The 24,087-nt window shown below is 38.7% G+C and overlaps 4 protein-coding genes across 5 annotated transcripts in view; all 4 read left to right on the forward strand.

Annotated features, from left to right (window-relative positions):
* grin1a (glutamate receptor, ionotropic, N-methyl D-aspartate 1a) overlaps window positions 1-3,635 on the forward strand; it is a 28,406-nt gene extending 24,771 nt beyond the window's left edge. For both annotated transcript variants that reach the window (XM_061294182.1, XM_061294181.1), the window contains one exon: window positions 1,844-3,635. In XM_061294182.1, the coding sequence (XP_061150166.1) occupies window positions 1,844-1,912 (69 nt within the window). In that variant the 3' untranslated portion in view covers window positions 1,913-3,635. The remainder of the gene's footprint in view (window positions 1-1,843) is intronic.
* Window positions 3,636-4,477: 842 nt separating this feature from the next.
* On the forward strand, window positions 4,478-9,667 carry LOC133163598 (ectonucleoside triphosphate diphosphohydrolase 2-like). The gene is made up of 9 exons (XM_061293651.1): window positions 4,478-4,914; window positions 6,188-6,305; window positions 6,476-6,626; window positions 6,880-7,039; window positions 7,467-7,694; window positions 7,814-8,080; window positions 8,177-8,296; window positions 8,686-8,820; window positions 8,915-9,667. Exons 1-9 carry the CDS (start codon window positions 4,798-4,800, stop codon window positions 9,125-9,127), a joined length of 1,509 nt encoding a protein of 502 aa, XP_061149635.1. The 5' UTR covers window positions 4,478-4,797; the 3' UTR covers window positions 9,128-9,667.
* Window positions 9,668-10,028: 361 nt separating this feature from the next.
* On the forward strand, window positions 10,029-11,668 carry phpt1 (phosphohistidine phosphatase 1). The gene is made up of 3 exons (XM_061293399.1): window positions 10,029-10,374; window positions 10,859-10,986; window positions 11,089-11,668. Exons 1-3 carry the CDS (start codon window positions 10,209-10,211, stop codon window positions 11,179-11,181), a joined length of 387 nt encoding a protein of 128 aa, XP_061149383.1. The 5' UTR covers window positions 10,029-10,208; the 3' UTR covers window positions 11,182-11,668.
* An 825-nt stretch (window positions 11,669-12,493) lies between these two features.
* Window positions 12,494-23,045, forward strand: mamdc4 (MAM domain containing 4). Its single transcript, XM_061293616.1, has 29 exons — window positions 12,494-12,771; window positions 13,526-13,609; window positions 13,782-13,943; window positions 14,060-14,185; window positions 14,278-14,511; window positions 14,667-14,792; window positions 15,515-15,670; window positions 15,776-15,879; window positions 15,972-16,127; window positions 16,294-16,384; window positions 16,486-16,599; window positions 17,305-17,394; window positions 17,477-17,614; window positions 17,697-17,836; window positions 17,933-18,041; window positions 18,136-18,240; window positions 18,429-18,563; window positions 18,634-18,761; window positions 18,839-19,055; window positions 20,123-20,260; window positions 20,322-20,449; window positions 20,556-20,646; window positions 20,769-20,918; window positions 21,048-21,173; window positions 21,300-21,424; window positions 21,507-21,612; window positions 21,731-21,906; window positions 22,319-22,384; window positions 22,462-23,045. The coding sequence occupies exons 1-29, from the start codon at window positions 12,699-12,701 to the stop codon at window positions 22,495-22,497; spliced, it is 3,630 nt and encodes a 1,209-aa protein (XP_061149600.1). The 5' UTR covers window positions 12,494-12,698; the 3' UTR covers window positions 22,498-23,045.
* Window positions 23,046-24,087: the final 1,042 nt, after the last annotated feature.

A 24,087-nucleotide genomic window follows, 5' to 3' on the forward strand; every position in this document is an offset into this window, starting at 1 on the left:
AGAAGAGTGGATTGACCATTAATATTATGTCTACTTCCACTGCCGGAGTGGAAAAGCTCAAAGTAAAACAAAGTGCAAACACAAGATGGAACAAAAAAAAAAATCCCATCCTCAGTCTTTGACCTTTATTTTTGATTTTATATCAATGTTCTTCTTTTTACATGAATGGATATCAATGGACTTTAGTGTCAGTGTCCCTCACCCACATGCCACACTGCTCCTTTCTCCCTCTGCAAGCATGCAAACTGTCATAGATGTAGTGGTAGTAGAAAAAAGTGGAATAGCCTCTTTAGTTGTGCTGTGTAGTGATAAAGCTCCATCAAAGCTGTTTTCATTTAGTCCATTTGAAACTAGTAGTTTGCTTGTACCGTTTCGATTGTGCTGCTCCACTTGACCCCAGTAGAGGCCACTGTTAGCAGGCCAATGAAGGCGTCGTAAGCCATTACAAGGAACTTGAAGGTCAAGCCGATGAGAGTCATCCATTCTTGAAGATAAGACATGTATCTCATGGGGATGTCTCTCTAAGTATCGTATTAGGGCTTCACTAAAAACAAAAATGATGATACTGCATAAACAAAGGTGAGGAATTAATATTCTTGAGCCAAGACAAACAACAAAATCCAGATCAACGAAATAGTTTAATGTAATGTCTAAATGTTTGTGGGAGAACTGATATAAAGCCTACTCTTATGTTGGGTTCATTCAAGTGTTGATAAATATATTCCAAGTTACTTAGCAGCCCTTCTCAAATATTCTTTTCTTTACTGTAATAGAATAAAATGTAGTTGCACATTCACTGCAGTAGGTGGCAGTGGCGTTCTCATTGCCAGAGTATGCGCAGAAACCATAAACAATGTTAACAGTTATTCATCAGGTTTATAGTTTCTTTTTCGTTTTGTTAAAAATAATAGTGTTATGCAGAGGTATACTAATAAAAAAAAATTATAGACATGATGCTACTCATAGTCGCTGTGGAGAGTTGAGGGGGTGCAAACTATTTTTTTCCTTCTACGGGCACGTAACAGAAAGTAATTGTGAAGCACTGCACTATAGAGAAGTGCTTGACTTGGCATGCTGTGTGGAGTTTTTGGCATTGACATAGAATATAGCTTTTTTCTTTTTAGTGTTGCCTTAATACACCTTCAAATTTCTGCATGTGGCTCAGAGTTGATGTAAATGATGAATAGAAGCACTTGGTAATTTAAGCACATCATGTTTATTGCTGACATATTGCTGACAAGCCAAGATTTGTTTTCCAGAATGATTTGCAACATTTTATGAGTGGATTTTTTAATCAGGTTTGCAAATCAGGAAAAAAAAACATAAACACTAAAAAATACGATCTGCGGCTGAAGGACCACATTCCCAAAGCAAAAAAAAAAAATCACGCAAAAACCCTGTTACCATAGCAACCTGCATGGAAACCAAGTCTGACTGCTCCTCTCTATGATTTACTACACTCTGCTTGAGATGAAGTGTACAGTAGTAATGGCTCAGCCACAACAGCACTTTGAAATCAACCCTAAATGTCATTTTTCTCTTTACGGGCTGCTAAAATAAGTACCTGTGCATAGGTACAAAAAAGGAAAAGAGTGACTCAATCCTTCAATGAAATGAACTCATCCTTTGAACAAAAGATGATTCAAATGTGCTGTTGTTTTGGCCCAGGTCTACATGAAGTAGTGACTCACCTCAGGCCCACGACATCTAGAACCAAACTAAAAACTTTGCTGTAGTATTCAAATGCGATATCAACTAAAATCCACTATAATCTTTTTTTTTTATATATATATAACACCCTTGTGTATTCTCTCTTCCTCCCATTTTCTTTCCACCTCTGCAGCAGTACCCACCCACTGACATCACGGGACAACTCAATTTGTCCGACCCCTCAGTCAGCACTGTGGTGTAGGGAGCATGACCCCTGCCCCAGCCAAAGGAGAGAGGAAATAAGAAAAGGAAAGTGGCGTGAGAGAGGAGATTGGTCTCGCGGAACCAGTGGATTGTGTGGAGGAGCTGAAGACTCAGAACACTCAATTTGCACCTTTTGAACAGTCGGGATGACCTGACCGTACAGGTAGATGTTTGTAGGCTCCCTAAGCATGCACAGAGCCATCCGAAACACACTCAGTATACATTTTCCTATATGTACAATCATATTACTACCTATGTACTTAATCTTCCTTTCTGTCATTTTGCCAACATAGATACTTAGTTAACACTTGCTGTTTATTCTAATTTTCCTACCTGCCTCATAGCTTTTTATTTTGGGTGCCATTTAGTTACGTTAATAAATAAGCCAGTTTTAATACCAGTACTGTAACATATCGCTTCCACGTAGAGCCTATTAAGCACTGTAATTTCTTTTTTTTATTATTATTATTATTTGGGCACAATCCTGCAATATGATATGTAAGCTTCCTCTAAGGAATAGTTTGTGTGACCAATTTCAAATAGTTTCAATTTTATCTACTTGGTTGGGAAGCACTACTAAAGAGCCTATAAGATAAGGATATGATTAATCACGAAAGCATGTGTGTGTGTCTGATCTATTTGTATTAGAATGTCATTGACCATGAAATTACTTATGTTAACAGAGTTCAGACTCTAGATTGCATCTGTCCCTCTATATTTGTCCATTAAAATGCCAAATGCATGTTGTTCAATTAGTTATACAATGAATTCCTTACATGACAAATCACTTGTGCTTTTTAACATTTTCTAAAAAAAAAAAAAAAAAAGAAAGCATTTATTTTGCAGCCTGATGAAACTGCAAACTAATATTTTTACGCTCTAAGCCATGTTACGTTTGGGGCTGCCCTCTGTCTTCCTCTCTCCTGCTGCAGTCTCTCTCTTTTCCGGTCTCAAAAGGGTTGCATCAAAAGGCCGAGTTTTTCAGCCAACCAGCACTCAATCTTTGATGAAAAACCTTCCTCGTGGCAGAGGTTGTTGCTGGGGAACTTTTTCATGAAGGAGCTTGAGTGGATTTGATGCATTGCTAAGCTCGCAAGCGTTGGTTGGATGCAAAAACAGGCCTTTTCCCAGTTTCTGGAGCTGAGAAATCACTGCCTTTCTGGTGTGCAGCACCACATAGCACTTTACGCTGAGAGGGCATTTCCAAACTCTTACAAATACAACATAAAATCACAATAAACTTTTATATATCATCACATTATTATTATTCTTTTTATTATTGTTATGCACTGTTAGACATGAACTAACTGAATTTGCAATTGATTTTAAATGAAGTTATGACATTTTGCACAATGACATGGTGCCAAACACAGAATTTGCTCTGGCCTGCATGCTGACATGTAATTACAACTGCTATAGTATTTGTTTTTTTATTTCTTTTTTCTCCAGACATGCTTTGTTTGTTATGTGCGTTGTTATTGAGGATACACTTCAACTGAATGACATTTTAACAGAGTTTGGTTTAGTGTCTTTATAGGTATTGGGAAACTGTATAGTGTGCTTGTGCTATGATTGCTGCTGAGAATGTCTTTTACTACTTATTTAATCACACACACTTGCATACGCACGCATACACACACAAACATGCACATGTTGTGTTATACAAGCATGCACACACGCTTCATATACAGTATGAATTCCTTGAGTTCTTATCTTAATTCATTAATAACTGTAAATAAAATGTACTTGCAAGTCCACAAATGGTGTTTTTAAATTTTTTATCACCTGCAACTATACATATTTTTTTTTTATCATCCATTCATCCATCTACCTTTTATCATATTCAGGGATCCAGTTCCAACTAACTTTTGCCACGAGGTTGGGTACGACTTGAATTGATCGCGAATCAAAGGGCAATTGTGACTTATATTTTGATTTGAATAATTTGCATTTCTGGGCCTTTTCTTCTTGGTAATATTGTGATATTATTTCTAAGTGCAATAGTTTTGTGCACCATAACTAAAACTTTCAAAACATATTATGTTCATCACAACCCAAAATGCTGTTGTTTGGTAAATTACAGTTTTATTTCCTGTTGTTTTATCTCCCATCATGAATTGCGACTTGCTTATTAAAAAAAAAAGAAAAAAAGAAAATATATGGTTGACAGACAACATCCAGATCTTTTCTTTTACTTTTGTCTTAAATCTCCAGTCATCATGGAAGTCTAGCAATTTGAGGAAGTCTTTCTTCACATGCAATCGGACAGAATGAAAGTTTATTTCTCCTCTAGAAAAAGAAAATACTGTTGTGTCCCAAAACCATTAGCTTGTAGTAGTGCAGATTATGACGAGCCGAGTTAGTGGGCATACTCAATAGCCTCCATCGGATAGTTAACCGCTTTATAGTTAAATATTGCTGCGAACCTGCACCAAGGCCAGTTTAGTCCTCTGTGGAAAACATCACTCCCTAGCTTAACTTTCCATTCAAAAGAGGATTCTATTTGCAAGCTGCACCCATTTGCATGCAAATGCAAGAGAAAAAACAACAAGCAGCCCTGCAATTCCTCAGTCCAGTCACCTCCAATATAAATCCTTGCCAGCCCAAGACATCCATTGTACTTTGTCTCTCAGAGCAGGAAAACGTGGACTTGTTCCTAGCAAAAAAAAACGCACAGCAACTCAGGCTCTACGGAAAAACATTGTTCCTTCCACAGAACAAGTAGCCTTGGACCTTAGACGTGGAGAGGATCATAAATCCAACAATACTAACTTTTGCTTTCTGTAGAGTGGTGTAAACAAGGAGTGCAAGAGGTGGAGTGACTTCTCCAACTTAAGCCATACTGCATTACAGTCATCCACTGAGCCTCCTCTTGCCTCAATCATGACTCAGTGTGCTGCTCATCCTGCACTCCTCATCGGTCTGCTGGTACTCGGTCTGGCTGCAGTCCTGCTCCTCACTGTGCCTAGCGAAGACATTCCCAGGGTCCCAGAGTTTATGGTAAGCTCAGGCTTGTGGGTTATTATTGGATCTCTATAGTGTGATATTGGTTAACATGCAAACCAAAGGCTCCATAGAGGAATCTATGCCAGTAGACACTCGGGTTTAAATTAGATTCACATATTTGAAGTGATATCCTTTTTTCTTCTATACATGACAATTGTTAGTTTCTGTATATATCACGTTTATATTCACAGTATTTATGTATTACCTAATATACACTTGCAGAAAGAAAGAAATGTTGGCTTGTAATGGGTGCATAGTAGACAGTACAGAAATAGACTCATGCTGTATCCTTATTTATGACCTCGTATTTATATCTTGAATAAAATGCTCCTTGAACAAATAGAATATTTCACGAAATAGAATACAGTGGAGGTTCTATATACACCAGTGAGGTCATGCAATTGGGAATTCAATTAAAATATCCGACAAAAGAAAGTTACGCAAAACTTATGCAAGATTTTGAACTACTGCCATGCATGATGTCTGACTCCCCTTCAGATGACGCCTTTGTCATTAAGAGGTTATCTTGTTTTTGCAGATGGAGAGAGAGAGAAAGAGAGAGAGAGAGAGAGAGAGAGAGAGAGAGAGAGAGAGAGAGAGAGAGAGAGAGAGAGAGGGAGGGAGAGAGAGAGCGAGCGAATGCACTACGGAGGGAGAGATACCTAACCTATTTTAGCTTGAGACGTTGGGTAACTCAGGTTTCTGCTGCCTATGCAAAATAAAGGCCATAAAGATGTTTCTTATTATATACCATATGTGTGTATGTCAGAAAGGTGTCAGGACTGCTGTCACCAAAAATCTATTTCAAATTCAAACTACAAGCAGTGTTATTGTTGGACAGATAATCATCCAGCATGTCTATAAAGAATCATAAAATCCGAATCATACTTTGTTCTGTACGCGAGTAGAGTCAAGTGTTTTGACTGGGAAAATTGTGGCTGCTTCACCATGACAACACGCCTACTCACGATGCCATGAGTGTCCGGCAGTTTGCGGCCAACAAAAAACGTGCAAACCTCCCATTCACGTGACCCGACATGTGAATTGTTTTCTCTTTCCCAAGCCAAAGGGGTTGTCAAGAAGAACCCTTTTGAGGACAAAAAAAAGCTGTGATGATTGAGATATATATTTTTAATAACCCTTCCAAAAATTTGTGTACACGTGGCAGAAAAGTCTTGGAAACTATATTAAACTGTAGGCAGGTTTAATTGGGAACGGAACACTATCTGCTTTTTAACTACTTCATATTTGTTCCCTCATCTTATAGTACGGAATCGTTTTGGATGCTGGATCCTCACACACATCCTTATTTGTATACAAGTGGCCTGCAGACAAGCAAAATGGCACCGGTGTGGTTATTCAACACAGTGAATGTCATGCAGAAGGTAGGTTTCACGCCATTCTCTCCATCCATCTATTTTCTATACTGCTCGTCCACATTAATCAAGCTATGCCATTTGAATTGGGGCAAAAAGTGTCTGTAGTAACGAAATCATTTTTATGTACATAATCGATCCTTAAGTAAAATGTCATGAAGTGCGTCCACTTCTTTCAGGAGGTGGGATATCCAGCTACGCAGGTCAGCAGGGAGCGGCAGGACAGAGCTTGGAGGTGTGTCTTGATCAGGCGGTGCATGACGTCCCTGCGCACAGACACAAGGTCACGCCCGTGTACCTGGGTGCCACAGCTGGCATGAGGCTTCTGCAGTGAGTCATTGTTAGTTTTGAAATCACAGACTAGTAAAAACTGTTAAAATATTTTACAAAGATCAATGCAATGAATTTTTTTTTTTTTTAAGTGAAGACAATTTGTAATTTTAGTATTAACATATGAAGTCCATGCACAATTTGTCTTTTCAGGCCACATAAAATAATGTGGCGGGACGTATCTGGCCCCCGGCCTTGAGTTTGACACCTATGTTAACTAGAGTATTTGAACTTTTTTGTTTCATCCTCCTAGCATTTCCAGTCCAGAGCATTCAGCTCAAATTCTGCAAGAAGTTGGCCATACCATCCAGTCATACCCTTTCAGTTACCAGGGGGCTGCCATTTTGTCCGGTCAAGAGGAGGGGGCGTATGGTTGGGTCACTGTCAACTACCTCTTGGAGAATTTCATCAAGGTGAGGGTTAAAATATGATCAATTTGACTGATTATACCCCACTGACATTGAATTGATGCTAGTGCTAGTTCAATACTGATTAGTGTCGGTGGTTGATTGTGATTAGTTCAACATTGCTTTATAGCATCACACTGGTAGATATCCAAACAGGAGTTATGCTATGGAAAGGCTCTGACTCTGATACCTGTGGGAATGGCTCGAGCGACAAACTAGCACTGGCACCTACTCATTGTCAAAGGGGCACTAGGGACTGGTTAGCTGTGTACAGTCTGGATTATCTAAATTCTAAAATATACATTTTTTTTAATCAAAATTAATGACGCAAACAAAAATAGACTGAATATTGTGTTGGGGAACAATTATTACTTATTTTCCACTTTTTAGCCAAAGAACACTAAAATGTTGTCTTTCTGTAATTCCCTTCTAGTATGGCTTTGTGGGGCAGTGGCTCAACTCAGGCAGGCCTACAGTGGGGGCCCTCGATTTTGGTGGTGCATCCACCCAGATAACATTTGTGACTCAGGAGCAAGTGGAGGAAGAGAAGGACATGATGAAACTACGTCTGTATGGTCAGGAGTATTCTCTGTACACACACAGCTTCCTTTGTTACGGGCAGGATCAGGTCCACAAGAGGCTGCTGGCCCACATTGTCAAGGTGACTTAACTAAGGCTTGGTCAGCTAAATATTGTGTGATACATTCAAAACTACAGATGTATATTGAGAGATAAAAATGTGTCAAGTTCTCCATCTCTCTCTCTTTCTCACTCTTTCAGTCTCAAGGTTATTCAGTTTCAGTCACTCACCCATGCCATCCCACAGACTCTTCTGTAAAAGTAAATCTGGACAGCATCTTCAACTCTCCATGTACAGCCAAGTACAAACCAAGCACCTATAAAGCACAAAACTTGCTAATACACGGCAGTGGACACTATGAGCAATGTGTGGGCAACGTGTCGGAGATCTTCTCCTTCGACAGATGCCCCTTCTCTCGCTGCTCCTTTGATAAAGTCTTTCAACCTAATGTGACTGGGAGCTTCATGGTAAGAATGGGCTCTTAGAGCCCATCAATGCAGAATGCCATTGAAATACACTGACTTCATTTTGCTGGATGCAATTATCTCACTTGTCCGCTGCAGGCATTTTCGGCATTCTTCTACATTCACTCCTTCCTGCAGCGCATCACCGGAATCACAGTGACCACTCCGTCACAAATGGAGGCGGCTGCTAAAACTGTGTGCCAGATGACTTTTACTCAGGTATTGCAGTGTTGTGTAATAATTTCTCATTTACTATATATCTGCACGTTTGAAAATTTTTCCTTTAATATAGATTTTAATGAAATTGTGAAAATGCACTGCAACATTCTCAGTGGTGTTTGTAATATTTTATTAGTATTTAGAAAGGTAGAAAATAAACCAGAGAATTATATAGAAAGCAAGAATCCAGTTCAAGTTCTGGGTTTGAATCCCTGCTCAGAAGTGTTTTTTTATCGTGTGTGCTAGAATGGGTTTTATGTCGTACAGTTTAATGTAACAAGTATTTTTATTTTGTATTGAATGTGTGTGTGTTTTAATTCAATTTGAATGTTTGTGGCATAGCTTGCTGTATGCTATCACATCTTTTTTTTTTTTACGCTTTCATTTAGATGCTGGATCTTGCTCCAGATCAAGCAGCTCACCTGAGGGACTATTGTGCTTCCTCTGTGTTTGTCAAGGTTCTCCTGCTCAAAGGGTACAGCTTTGATGAAAAGTCATTCTCGCGGATTTCTTTCAAGAAGAAGGTGAGGGTTTTTGGTATCTTTTCAGATGTATCCTGTTTGCGCATAATAAAATGAATGAGCATGTTCCAATCACGTTCTGCTTTTGATCATGCAGGCTGGCGATGCCTCAGTTGGGTGGGCTTTGGGCTACATGTTGAGTCTGAGTAATTTGCTGCCATCAGAAAAAGTTCAAACATGGAAGGCATTAGCACCAGGTGTATGGGAAAGCCTTATAGTTTTTTTTGTGATGCTCTTGGTCACCGTCCTGGTCTTCACACTTCGTGCCTGTGAGTGGAAAAAGAGAGGACTCGATGACAGAGTTATTTAGACACGCAATAGCACACACTGCAGTCAGAAAAAAAAAAAAAAAAACTGCGCTACAGTTTATACAGTGTGATTTGGGCTCTGTGTATTACTCTGTATTGAAATATGAATGTGAACTTTCAAAATATTTTTGAACTCATGATTTTATAGGACCTCAATCTTGCTTGCAAAGTGACTTGTACACATACTGTACACATGATGTCTCTAATGGACCGCACACAAAGTAGACTATGTACTGTGAATAAATGATTTAATTTCTGGGAATCCATAAAAAATGTATTTCTAGAATTTTACTGTGAGACCACGCTGACACATGTTTTTTCAGAAATTTTAAAATTTGTGTTTGACCATAAGGAAAAAACTTTCAGGTAAACTGCAATTGTTCTGTTTGTCTATATTTTTCTGCAGGCTGTATCTACTTTTTGGTATGTCACCTAAAGACGACCATGTGTTTAAGTAAAGGACATTTTAAAGTTTATAGTTCAATAGAAAGGTCTCTAATCTTTTTCATTCATTTGAATACAAATAAAGAAAGGGCTCTTCTGTGAATGGATCAGTAGTGGGTTCTAAGTATTAGCAGATATTTTAGTTTAAACCAACACTTTATTTGATAACTGACTTTTATTTTTGTTTTATACTATATTATATTGTATCATATAATTTAAAAAAAAATATTACTGATGTTGCGTTTGAAGGGACCTAGTGGTTCTGGCTCCGTTCTTTTCTCAATAAAAGTTATGACTTGGGAATGTAATTATTTTATTCGCATATTTAAAGTAAATTACTCTATTATTAATGTAACGACATGTGTTTAAATTATTATTATTATTGTCAAGACATCCGAATAGCGCATAGTACCCCAATCAGACGGAAACGTTATTTTGGAAAACAATAAAAGGAAGTAGTTTGACGATATCGGAAGTGATCTGAGTACGAAGCACCGTTGTTTGTGGTGGTATGAATTTTGAGTTTTATTCCCGTCTTTAGATGGTGCATTTAACGAGCCGAAGCGGATTTTGCACTTAAAACCGGAACCCTTAGTTTCCCATCTTATTTTTCGCGTGTGACTGTCAATTTGTGTGAATATGTGCACACAAACGAAAGCTGCTGCCCGCATGGTAAACATCCCGCAGGCAGACATCGATCCCTCCGGAGTGTTTAAATACGTCCTCATCAGAGTTCACAGCAAAGAAAAAGATGACGACACGGAAGTTGATATAGTCCGTGGATACGGCTGGGCTGAGTACCACGGTAAGTGCTGCTGATGTGTTACAAAATAGTATAGCCATAAAATAAAAATCTCTATTTCTATTTCTGTCATCGTGAACTGATGTTAACGAGACGCTGTTGCAACATTTAGTTGGGCTGCATAATGTTAATAAAGGGAAAATAAGATTCGCTCATTTCAGATCCGGATGCTATGCAAAATATAGCCACGAGATGGCAGCCTAACAAAACAAACGGAGCATACTGTACCGGGTGTGTGCCATTGTCCTATATCAGCTTTTTTTTTTTTGCACAATAAGCAATGCGACAGAGATCAAAATCAATAGTGGTTAAACTGCATAGAAATGCATGGCATTCTTTCAAAGGCATGTAATATGAAATATGAAATAGCATCGTCTGTTTTTTTGCAGCTGTGATTTGGAGACTGTCAACATTAAGTGTGACATCCAGAATGTAATCTTTTTGCAGTGCACATATTCATATGAAATAATTCCTCTTTGCATGTCAGCGGATATCTATGATAAGGTCTCGGAGGAATTGGAAAAGGATGGACTCCTGGACTGTGAGTGTGTCGGAGGGGGAAGGATCAAGCATGATGCCCAGGCTAAGAAGATACATGTATATGGCTACTCGATTGTGAGTGTCCAGTTTGGTGCGGTCACGCCCCCCTTCAAATATTCAAATAACAGTTAAATCACCAAGTGTAAGTGACTATTTCTGTGGTATTTTTTCATACAGGGGTTCGGAAGAGCGAACCACGTCATAACCACTGAGAAACTGAAGGTTCAGTACCCGGACTATGAGGTGACCTGGGATAACGAAGGATATTGAAATGAACTGTAACAAAAAATATGATGGCCGCTCCTCCGCTGAGCTAGACTTTAAGATTATAGATCTTTTTCATCATGAATTTTTCAATGCCACAAATACATCCCGACACTATTAGGACTTATTTATCACTAAATATTCCAATTCACAACTTTTCATGTATTTTTTTTCCCACAGTGGTGACTTTTCTTGGTAGGACTGTGAAAAATCAAAATAGGCAAGGGATTATTTCATAATATACAACTCATGAAAGTTTTCAAAATCGATTTTATTGCCTTTGTCAGTTTTTATAGATTCAGTGATAATTTATCTGTAAATATATGAAGCATATTATATCCGTACCACCTTGACAACTTTCATTCTCATTGAGCTTTAAAGTACAAATCTTGATACATTTATTTTTTTTGTACATTATTGTATGGTGCTTATGTACAGCAATATCCCTAATTTGGTTGAGTTCATCTCAAATAAATGCACAGACTATGCAAAATTGGTGTTTCCTTTTGATTGAATCTGTAGTTAGGAGCAGAAGTACTGGACAATGACAGTGTTTATGTGATTTGAAATCACCATTTCTAACAAGTCATTTAAGTTTTTTCATCTTTAATGCAATACACTACCGTTCAAAAGTTTGGGGTCACAAAATTGTTTGGGTGCCTCAAACTTTTGAACGGTAGTGTAAATATTATTATAATAAAATATTATGAATTAAATATTATAAATTATATTTTATATTTGTATAAGATTATATATAATCTATGAATATAAATATACATGTATATTATAAGATTTTTTACACAGAAGATTATATATATAATCTATAAATAATTATCTAAATAAATATATACACCACCGTTCAAACGTTTGGGGTCACCCAAACAATTTTGTGACCCCAAACTTTTGAACGGTAGTGTGTATATATATATATATACACACACACATTACACACACTTAATTTTTTTTCCCTTCATGAATAGATACCATTTTATGTTGACCTGGATTATTTTTGATATTTCCATTTTATCCAAGAATCTGAGCTGGAACTCAGAATTCTGAGACTAAAGTCAGATTTCTGAAAAAAAGGTCAGAATCCAGAATTCTTTTTGTTCTTCACTGCCCAAATTCTCTTGCGTAATCACCATTTCATTGATCTGAGAGACAGACTCAAATAGTTAATCATGGGTGTGGATAATATTAATTTGGGTATTTTTTAATAATCTTGTATAACATTTTTTTTTCCAGAATGGAAAGTTTGTATAAGACAAACTCTAAGATTGCATATTTACGTAATTCATTTTTTTTATCATTAAAACGATGCTGGTACATTTTCTACATGTGTACATGCTCTATGTGAAATCTCTGCACATTCATTTGCCACGGTGCCTTAATACACTGGTGATGAGTAAGATGCATGCTGGGAGAGCTTAAAGTCCAGTTGTTATCTTTTCGGAAGAACGGCAATAAATTAAGAAGGTAAAAGTCAGGTTCAGGATTGTCAGATTGTTCCTTGAGCTGCCAAGATGTGGTGGACAAGGACCTTTATTCACCAAATCAGGATCTCCGCCATTATCTTGGCCTTGATTCTGCACTTGGGTAAGTAATAGCATTTTTCACCGTGCTTCATAAAGTGTGTTTTATTTGCTCTGATGAAAGATGATGTTGAATTTGGCAAAGTGAAATCATTCATTTTCATTCAAAGTGTTTATCTTGGGGCTAATTGACATCCGAAACAGGACAAAGTCAATATTTGTAAAACATTTTTGAGTGTGTAGTTATTCTAAATTAGAATATTCAAATATTGTTCAGTTATAGCCGCACAATACGCCTTGAGCTTTAATCAATAGTAGAAACACTTCTCGTGATGATGTAATCTCTGTGACTACCACAATTATAGTTATTTAGAAATGGCACATCTGTGTCAAAACTAGTAACTTTATTTTTATTAGAGTGAGGAACAAACAACCATAGACATGCAAATTATATTGCAGCCAATAATTATGAACCTGATCACCCCAAGAGAATGTGCTGACAATAGATACACGCGGTATATTTGTCCAATGTGGTCTTCAACGCATCTGATTGAGAGACCTTTGGATTGACAGGTGGCATTTTCCCAGCATCAACTCGCTAACTTTCCTTCTGGCCTCTGAGCCTTGAATTGTGCCATAAACTCTGACAAGTCTTCTGATAAGAGATCAAAACCTGGACATGCATGATGCAAAATTCAAATGCAATTTGATTTTCAAAAAATAGAATCAATGCAGAATAGCTGGTTTTAGATGTTCCCCTTGAGCTAAAATGGAACCATTCAAACTTGAATGAACATCGTTCTCTTCCTTTCACGCAGCTACTTCTCAACCTTGTCTCAGCCCTGAGAAGAAATGCGACTTTGTGTGTGACTGTTTGGATTGCGATGACGAACAAGACTGCGGTATGGTTCTCAACATTTAACATCTATCCAATCATTCATTCCCAATAAAGTCAGGATTGAGATTATTTATCTTGGTCTTTGGTATCTAAACTAGGGTGTGTAGACTTTTTATAGCCACAGTATTCAAACCCAGAATTGCAAGGCAAATTTAAACTCTTTATTTCCTTTCAAGGCTACAGCGGGAAGGGATTTCATTGTGATTTTGAGGACACAGGAATATGTGGATGGAAGGACCAGTCCTTGAATGCAGCATACAGGTGGGAACAGCGTCAAAGAGGTGACACACTCCCAGATAGCGGACCATCCTCTGATTTTACCACTGGGACTGCTTCAGGTATGACTTAAAAACAAATGAATGTAATATTCCACTTTGTCGCAAAAGAAGTTTGGGAAAAAAGATGAAATGGCGGAATCCGGCAATAAAATGTACGTGTAATACGTTGCCCACAGGTTGGTTTATGGGTGTAACAGAGGTCAAGTCCTCTAGTGTCAAAACTGCAGTCCTTGTTTCACCAAAGATGCAAGAGTCCTCACCAACATGTCGCCTTCGTCTCAGATATTTCCTGTGGGATTCAGGTATACATTTTTTTTTTTTAATTGCAGCGCATTATGATGTGTAATATGACAACACGGACCGAAGCTCAGATATGAATGTGATGTCCTGGTAGGCGAAACGAGTCTTGGCTCCTCCCCGCTATTTGCATCTGTCCTCCATAATGACTTCGAAAAAGCCATAGTGTGGCGGCCTGAAGCCACCAGCGTCCGAGGATGGCGGGAGGCCACCATCTTTCTGGGCCGCATCGCCGCACCTTTTCAGATCCATCTTAACTCAAACCGCTTGCAGGGGCGGAGAGGAGATGTTGCTGTGGATCAACTTGAGTTCCTGGACTGTGCTTTGCCCTGTGAGCACTCACATTTCTCAATTTCAAAACACCACCCCACAAAAATTAAAACATTTCCCCACCACACTGAAAATATCTACGATACAGAACAGTAAATTAGGAATAGGAATAAAATGCTTTGTAAATTGAGTTGTTCCCACTCCTTACTTCTCCAGTGCCACTACCTGGCAAAGAGTGTCCGGCCGAAATGCTGGCGTGCAAACGTGGGGGCTGCGTCACCCAACGTCAGGTATGCGACGGCACTGATGATTGTGGCGACAGGACCGATGAGGAGAACTGTGGTGAGTAGTCAAAAACAAAGAAATGGCATTAAGCAGCTGTGTTGATATAAAGATTCAGTCAGTCTTTCTGGATCTTTCAGTTGAGTCGCAGTTTGTCAGGTGGTGGAACACCACCTGAGATTTCTCCATAATAACTGAGGTCGCTGTATTTATCGGGTGAAACCGTGTTACTCAGTGCTAATAAACTTATAAATAAATCAACGTTACATTGATTTGTATGATTTATAGTTAACTGCACTGTCATGTGGGTTGTGCAGTTAATGGAAATTCAAATACAATTACGATTGTCACACTCTATGATTAAAAGCTATTGGTTTTTTAAATACAAGGAAGTTGCACTTTTTTGAAAAAATTAAAACAAACAATTTTATAGGTTTTGTTTGATGCAAAAGTAACTTACATTGTTTTTTCAAAGAAATCTGTTTGTATTTTTTATTATGGTTAAACACATTCTTGGTTTTCCAGGAAAAAAAAATGATCATTTGAATAATAGTGATTTTAATTAATGCCAAAATAATGGGGATCATTTTTTTTTTTTTCATAATTGAGCAGTCCTAGCATCTAGTCAGCTATGATGAACTCCAGTTTCCCTGTGACCTTAACAAAGCTCGTGTTATTGTTCTACACCACTGCAAACTACAACATATGAAATTTTGTGAATATTGTCAATCAACACAACAGTTAAAATAGCACTGTGTAACTTTGTACGTATTTGTGTGCAGAGGGATATCGGCGCTGTGACTTTGAGAAAGATTTGTGTGATTGGGACTTCAGGTCATTGTCCAATTTAAAATGGATAAGGACCAATCAGAAAAACGTATCCATCACAGATCCTCTGAAAGGACCGGGACGGGATCATTCCAGCAACAGCGCATCGGGTACTACCGATTCTAATTCATTATTCAACCATGTTTTTGCGCCATCATTTATTTTAGGCCATCTTTAGTCTACTCGACTTACACTAAAGTTAACAAACATTGCAGGTCACTTCTTGTATGTCACGGTACCCGATGAAGGGCTTGGAAAAGATTGGGCTGCATTCCAAAGTCCTCGCCTTGAACCCACTAATAGTACTCATCCTTGCAAGGCAAGCCGACATGTTTGCTTCATTGGCTTTCTTTTTTTTTTTTTTTTTACATTCATGTCATTTGAGCCATGTCCGTCAACTTCCTGCTTTAGATGGTCATGTACACGCACCAGTTTGGGCCGAGGTCCGGCGGGCTGACGGTACTGGTTGCTGATAAGAGAATCTCACCAGTGTGGAAACGAGGTGGAGCTCTGGGTGATGTTTGGGTAAAAGCTGAAGTGGAAATTGTCAATAACTCAACTTTTCAAGTGAGTGTTTCTCCAAAAGCCACACACACAAAACACACAGTTGTATTTTTTCATTTTTAGACAAATCATTTTCAATGCGAGGCCAAACATTTACAATCGGTCTTTTATTTATCCTTGAAATAATAGTGTTGCTCCTTCATGCAATGTTTCCTCAATTATTTGACAGATTCTTTTCATGGCAGCAGTCAGGGAACTCGCCTATGGCGGTGTCGCCATCGACAACATTGTATTGTCTCCTGAATGCCGCAGGTCAAATGGTAATGAGGACAAATTTTACGGTTCGACACAATCAAATAGTCTAAAAAAATTGAGTTTCCTCGTTATTTGAAGTAGTTGCAGTGACACACTTTTTTTCCAGAAAGTATCTGGTTGGATAAATTCCCTAAATCTCCCAAAAACCCTTGCACGGTGCCTGAAAAGTTGTGTAATTTTGAAACCGACTGCCAGGGAGGAGAGGATGAAGCCGTATGTGGTGAGTGCGTTAAACTTGTTTGCTTACATTTGCATTTGCATACATGGTTCAGCCGGTCAACCCGTTTTGCTCAACCAGAAACAGTAATGAGTCATTTTACTGTGTTAGCATGGTATGTAGATAATTCAGTCCACACCCTTGGGATTATATTTCTTTTTCTACCTGCAACTTCCATACCTTGACGTTTACTCGTCACTTGTGTCTGGTCCCACGCAAAGACACTCCCACAAATTATGTTTTTCTTTTTGAAAATAATGAAGATTGGGCACCACATTATATAGCCCAGTGGTTAACATCCTTGGCACACATTTTTAAGATTTTAATACAAACATGTCAGATCAATTGAAGATTAAAAATTGTCCAAAATGCTCCAAGTTTGATCCCCCTAAGCATTGATGGAGGATTTTTTTTCTTGATGGGGAGGCAAGGATGTCTTTTTACAAACCCCAAACATTTAAAAAAAAAAAAAAAATGCTGTTAAAGATTATTCCCTATGGGAGAAGGGTGGAAATGTAAAAAGAGAATTTCTGGGAAAATATCCAAAAGTGGCCTGTCCTGGGAGGTCCAAGCATTTTTCAGGAGAGATGACCTTCGCCACGGATTTTCATGTTCTGCTTTATATTAATTAACAAAATGGAAAACTTTGATTTGACTTCTGATCCATACAATTATTATTCTAATATTATTGTCTTGTCTGAGTCACAGGAGACTTCTCGTACCGTGAAGGCAGCTCAGGCTGGACAGACACAAGCATTGGGAGTCAGGGTTGGGTACTTCAACATTCTTCAGAAAAAGGTGGAGATTGACACTGATCATTGGTTTATACATTTTTTTATGGGAGATAACCACACTATAAATACATGCTTATTTTTGACAGAGGAGTACCTTTATGTGGACGAGGCCCCAGGTCAGCAATTGACTAAGGCGCAGACACGGACCCCGCTCCTGGGCCCCTCCGGCCCTGCTTGCACTTTACAATTTGATTTTTCACTCACTGGAGATTCAGATCATATTGGTACATTAATCAGCTACATTTCTTCATATTTTCTCCCAGAAATATACAACAATGATTTGACCATTTTATTTCTTGTCCCCAGGTGACCTATCGGTCAGAGTGATAGACAGTATGTTGGGTGTGCAGGCTGAATTGTGGGAGTTCAGTGGAAAGACAGGAATAGGGGAGGCAGAGTGGCAACCCGCACAAGTGGCCATCGGAGCCAGGAAACATCGTTTTCAGGTGCAACAGATAAAAAAAAACTGTCAGATTATGGCCAAATCCTGAATCATTTAAAAGACTTTCCATCTTGGCTCATCTTTTCGTTTTCTCCATCAGTTGGCATTTGAATCTCGTGTGCTAAAACTGTCCCCTTCCACCAAGATTAAAGTAAAAAACGTTCACTTCACTGGTTGCCATGCTGACTATTATCCATCCTCTTCAACGGGTAACTTTTATCATTATTTTATCAAGATCCAAACGGAATGATCCGTAACACTTTACTGCATTACTCTGCTTTGTTTTGCATGGTTATTGAGAAGCAATGTCATGTAACTTTGAAGAAGGGTTATGTGGCTGGCATCAGGATAAAAGTGACAACTTTGACTGGTCACTGTTCGATGGGATGGACCACACCATCGGGTTGGGTACGCTCATATAACTGTGCTTGATGACTATAGAGTATTTTAGAGGGTCTCGCTTCCTGAGTGCACATTCGTACAATTCTATTTATATGTATGTAATGTTTGTAGAATGAAGCCAAATCGTTGCACTAATCATCATTGGCAACATCTAATATGTTACATCACTGGAATTTTTTTCACTCTTGTCATAGGTAAAAGTCTTGTGGTGGACATGTGGAGTTCCTCACTGCATGGTGTTTTTGGACGCTTACTGTCATTGCCATTATTACCTGGTCATACCGGCCTCTGCCTGACCTTCTTCTACAAAATTTACGGGCCAAATAATGGTGAGGTACTCAGCCAGGATAGCTCATCTACACGGTTGGATCATATCTGAATATCATTATCTTGTCTTAGGGGCTCTCAATGTGAAGTTATTTGATGAGGATGGTTATGAGAAGTTGCTGTGGACCCGCAATGGAGCTCACGGCAACATGTGGCATGAAGCACAATGCCCAGTGCCTCATCAGTTCACAACATATCAGGTATACCGCAACGTCCTCCCTACTAATCACTTTTGCATTTAGTAACTCACTTTGACCAATATTTACTCCACCCACAGCTGATGTTTGAAGCTGTACGCTCCGGTTTTGATGGCCAGGTGGCCATTGATGATGTGACGTTGGTGGCCCGACCCTGTTCTGTCCCAAGGTTGTGTTCTTTTGAGGCTCAGCAGTGTGGCTACATCAGTTCTGGTCCGGTTTATTGGGTCCATAGAAACGGACTGACTGCAAAAGCGACGGAACCCAAAAGCGATCACACTCTGGAGACAGAACTGGGTAATGAAAAGTACCTTTTTGTCTAGTACTGTACATGAACTGCCACAACATTAGTTAAATATACCATATTTTCCGGACTATAAGGCGCACCTTCAATAAATGGCCCATTTTAAAACTTTGTCCATATATAAGGCGCACCGGACTATAAGGCGCACCATTAATGCAATCACAATATAATAACTTGGAATAGTGAAGACAATAACAATATATCAATAATGTTAATATCACACAACACACAAAATAAACATGTAAAGCTTGCTTTAATAAGTACAAAACAAAACATTCAGATAGATCAGTAAACTTTAAAAGTTAAAGATTAAAATAATAACAAATTAACAATTTTATGAAAGTTGAATGGACTTTTTATTAGATGTATTAAGTTTTATTGTTGTTATTGTTGTATGAATAAGAAGAGTGATATTGGTGTTTGTGACTGCAGTAAAAAGGCCAGGTTACATCATGTCAGATTTTTCATCCAAATCAAATCATTCTCCATTTTATCTTTTTTACTTCAACTTCAGATGCAACAAATTACTTTATAATCACAAAATAATGATCCGTAGTCTTTTTGATTCATGGTTCATAGTCTTCAGCGGGCCACTTATGATTGAATTTATGACACAATGCTTCGGGCCAGTTTAAATTTAGATGGGCCCAATGCGGCCCGTGGGCCGGAATTTAGTCCATATATAAGGCGCACCTGACTATAAGGCTGTCGGCTTTTGAGAAAATTTGAGGTTTTTAGGTGCGCCTTATAGTCCGGAAAATACGGTACACAAATAATAATTACTCAAAAATACTTTTGATTGACATTATCAGAAAAGTATTTAAACAGTCAATGTGTTTATTCAGGTTGTATTTTGGAGTAATCTGAACCATACTGATATACATTTTTACATCAGTTTGGTTGCTCCACTTAGCTACTCACAGGAGTAAAAAAATCTTTGAAATCAGCAACACTACATAAGATCGAGTGGACTCAATGGAAAAACTGACACCTAAAGAAGGACTCATAAATAACAATTCTACATTTTCCATACATTTTTCCTGTTCTGTGTGCACTGTAGGTTTCTACATGATAGTTAAAACTGGAAGAAGTGTCCTTCCCACTGGCGCAATCACAACTCTCACATCGCCTGTTCGCCAGGGAACAACTCGTACTGAGTGTGTAAATTTCTGGTATCACATGGGAAGCGAGAATCCAGGTGAGTCCCCCAAACAACAAGAAGTCACACACACTATAACATAAGTGTGAATTATTTGCAGGCTCTCTGTCAGTGTATATGAAGCCAGTGAAAGGTGAGAGGGTCAAGATCTTTATGAGCAGTCTGAACCAGGGAGATGTCTGGCTCCATGGTAATGGCAATATCTCCAGCAACCTTCTGGACTGGCAGGTATTAAAATCATCACGTTTCGCTGTAAATATCAGACAAATAAAAAGTCGAGAAGATATCCTAAAAGGGATCAAAATGTCTTGATAGTTGAATATTTCTTCTTTAGTTGCAGTTTGAAGTCACAGGAAGAGGAGGAAAAGACACTCATATTGCAATTGATGATGTTTTCCTTTCTGCACATCCATGTGAAAATCAAGGTATGGTGATTCAACGACATACCCCAAGTTATTCTATTTTAGTCCACGTTTAATATCATAAAAAATATATCAGATTTACCTACGCAGTCTGTTTTTCATGCTGACGTTGGACATTGTCTTAGGTTCAAAGTGCAGTCTCGAGAAAGGAATGTGTACCTGGAGTAACACTCAAAACATCAAGCGGGACCAACTGGATTGGGAGTTGACGAGTCATGAAAAAGAGAACCACTACTTTACCCCCTTGGAAGACCACACACTTGGAACGGAGAAAGGTCAACCGCAGAACCAAATCAATCAATCAATCAAGTTTTTTTCCCCTTGAAAATCCCAAACAGAAGAATATGTCAAGGGACAGGGTGTGTCCATTTCACAGTGACCATCTTCCCATCTCCTTTTTCTAGGTCACTTCCTGTTCATTCCAAGTAGCAACCGGACAGCAGCCAACCAGAAGGCTCATCTGCTGAGCCCTCATCTACCTCGGACAAAAGGCACTTGCTTGAAATTCTGGGCCTACAAACCATATTCATGTAAGAATCAGGTTTTAGAGATAGTTCACAACAGTTTTGTTTTAAACCTGATTTGAAATGTTCTGTGAAAAACTGCTTTGCTTTATAACAGCCTGTGTATTTTTTATTTTTTTTTGCATGTTGTAGCGGACAGCCAGCTAAGGGTGTGGACATTGTCCAAAGATCTTCTCAATGAGCAGCTAGAGGTGAAAGAGCTTGGGGGACCATGGAGACGCTTTGAGGTTGACATCGTGTCCACTGAAGAATATCAGGTTAGACTTTCACATCACTTAATCAACATTTACTCAACCTCGCCGTGTCACTGACTTTTATCTATTCTGCTGTTGTTGCCAGATTGTGATTGAGGGAATCAAAGGTGCTACTGGTGTTCTTGCCCTTGATGACATTGAGTACACTATCGGTGTCAACTGTGCTAGAAAAGTCACGGATGGAGCCACAAGTAAAGAGAATCATTTCAAGAATCCCATATTTTTAGTTTAAAACAAAAGTCAGAGTATATCTTGTATTAAGTATCCAAAATGATAACAAATCAAACCTTCATTTTATTTCATCTGTAGCCTCAACCAAGCCCAATGCAGGAGGGATTGCAGCATCAGTCATTGTAGTGCTGCTGCTGATTGGCACATTGATTGCCCTGCTTGTCTACTACCTTCGCACCCAAATGACAGTCAGGGCTTCATCTCCCGAAGCTTACGCCGGTTTCAGCAACGAGACCTATGAAGCAGATGTCACGGTATGTTCAAGCTGTAGAGCACAGGTGTCAAACTCAAGGCCCGGTTGGCCAGATACGGCCCGCCACATCATTTTATGTGGCCCACGAAGACAAATTGTGTATCAAATTCATGTGTCATTACTAGAATTGCAAATTGTCTTCACTTTTAATAATATCTTTTTTTTTAATATTTGACCAGTTTTTACTCGTCTGATTTGAAAACGAGTTTTGTTTTTGTAGCTTTTACTGTATAGAATATGAGATGCTCATACATTTATTTGGGTTGACAGTCATGATGGCTCTACAAAAGAAGCTATGACTACAATGCAGCCCGCGAAAAAAATGAGTTTGACACCCTTGATGTAGAGGAACTCTAACGATAACCTCAATCTGGCTCTATCCATGTTTTTATTTATGTTCTCCATGTGAACAGGAAGACCACGTGAGAGTTCCACCAGCGCAATCTCACCCTATGGCAGCTGGGTTCAACATTATCTCTGTAAGTGTCTATAGCTAGGATAGCATCTTTCCACTACACTATAGGCACTATTCACTTCTACCCAATATTGTGTGCAGGTCTCTGCTGCTGTCAGAGAGAGGGAGGTGGCGTGAGAGTGGACGAAAGGCGGTCTCGCCACCTCTCGTGGCTTAGTGAAATTTAGGCGATATTACAGCAGAAGAACTGCTTGTATCGGCCTTACATCACACACGCACACACACACACACACACCAACGCACACACGTACAAATACTTGCATAGTAAACACAGCAAAATCAGCACATATACAGATTTATATCCGGTGATGACCTCGAGACTGAGCTCATTGCCGAAGGAAGTGAAGGTCCATGTGGAAAACTGTAGGAACGTTCCTCAAGTTAGAAAACACTATCTTCTCTAAGTGTGAGCATTCCCTGAGATGAAGTAAGACGGAATGTCATGTAAGTTTGAAGCACAAAAGGTCATGAGGATGATAGATGTTGTCAAACAATTGTATGATGGACATCAACTGTGATGGATTCTCAGGAGAAAGATTTTTTACAAGGGTGATTCTAAATTGATAGGGTGCCCTACCGGGAAAGCGGAAAGGAGGAATGATAGTCAAGAAAAGTCGACCGATATCTGAAGGATATTTTACATGCTTTAAACCTGTGTAACTGATAGATACTGTACATTAAATTGATAAGCATCGAAATGTTTGGGACTGTCATTTTAATGCATACCTGGGAAGTAAGAAGAAACTTTTTGAATATTAACTACAATGCAGCCAGTATAAACACATTATGCAATCTGCATAAAGTGTTAATCTCCTGAATCTAGGGTTAGCAATATTTTTTAGACTCGATTATTCCATCGATTATTCGAATAATCTGATACAATTGTATTTGCGTTAAAGTGCTTTCAAAATATTTTCCCCCGATTGCTATTTATTAACCAATTATATTTCTTTAACTTTGTTTTACCATTTAAAGATTAAAAACAACTTTGAGAACTGATGGTCATTGTTTTCCCAGGTAAAGGCAGATGTTTGCAAATTTCTTGTTTTGATTAAACATAAAAGATAAAGTAGTCAGCTTTTATTAAGGAACAGAGAAATCCGACTTTTGAGAGCCTGGAATCAGAAGATTTGGACGATCTTTAGTTAACAAATGTCTCTAAACCATTACTCTATTATAACAATACGAGCTGATTAATATTATAATCAGTTTGTGGTCGAGGAATCAATTAATTGTGACACCTCTAGAAGAATCTTAACTCACTTTCACGGCCTTCTCTGTCACACACTCCTGGAAGGATTCTTCTGGGATCCTCCATCATAGTTTGTTTCTTCTCGCTTCCATGGAACATGGGTGAATTCTAACAAAAGGTGCTTTCCTCCAAGTTGAGTATAACTTGCAGGTATAATTGCAGTAGCTAAATTCTAAAATGTTGGCCACCTGCCTCATATTCATCTTTTAATGTCATAACCAAATGCCAATTCAGTCTGCACGCTCACGCTAAAAAAAAAAAAAAGAAACTTTCTTTTCAGACGCCGATGAGATCATCCTGTCCCTAGCAACAGTCTGGGCTCAGTAACTCCCGTCATTCAGATGAAATACGTTCATTTAAAGGATGCTTGTTGTCATGGTTGCATGGCTAGTGCTTGACCACATCTGCAGCCATTTGTGCCTGGTGACTTGAAGGACCAAAGAGAAAGAGTAACC

This window comes from Syngnathus typhle, linkage group LG12, assembly GCF_033458585.1.
Source record: "Syngnathus typhle isolate RoL2023-S1 ecotype Sweden linkage group LG12, RoL_Styp_1.0, whole genome shotgun sequence".
NCBI lineage: Eukaryota > Metazoa > Chordata > Actinopteri > Syngnathiformes > Syngnathidae > Syngnathus > Syngnathus typhle.

Excerpts from the sequence above, each read along its gene's own strand:
- LOC133163598 (XM_061293651.1), top strand. The coding sequence starts at position 4,798 with ATGACTCAGTGTGCTGCTCATCCTGCACTCCTCATCGGTCTGCTGGTA. Across the intron at positions 7,695-7,813 it reads TGCTGGCCCACATTGTCAAG|TCTCAAGGTTATTCAGTTTC; the intron begins GTGACTTAACTA and ends TCACTCTTTCAG. Across the intron at positions 8,081-8,176 it reads ATGTGACTGGGAGCTTCATG|GCATTTTCGGCATTCTTCTA; the intron begins GTAAGAATGGGC and ends TGTCCGCTGCAG.
- phpt1 (XM_061293399.1), top strand. The coding sequence starts at position 10,209 with ATGTGCACACAAACGAAAGCTGCTGCCCGCATGGTAAACATCCCGCAG. Across the intron at positions 10,375-10,858 it reads CGGCTGGGCTGAGTACCACG|CGGATATCTATGATAAGGTC; the intron begins GTAAGTGCTGCT and ends TTTGCATGTCAG. Across the intron at positions 10,987-11,088 it reads ATGTATATGGCTACTCGATT|GGGTTCGGAAGAGCGAACCA; the intron begins GTGAGTGTCCAG and ends TTTTTCATACAG.
- mamdc4 (XM_061293616.1), top strand. The coding sequence starts at position 12,699 with ATGTGGTGGACAAGGACCTTTATTCACCAAATCAGGATCTCCGCCATT. Across the intron at positions 19,056-20,122 it reads CACTCTGGAGACAGAACTGG|GTTTCTACATGATAGTTAAA; the intron begins GTAATGAAAAGT and ends TGTGCACTGTAG. Across the intron at positions 20,647-20,768 it reads ACATCCATGTGAAAATCAAG|GTTCAAAGTGCAGTCTCGAG; the intron begins GTATGGTGATTC and ends ACATTGTCTTAG.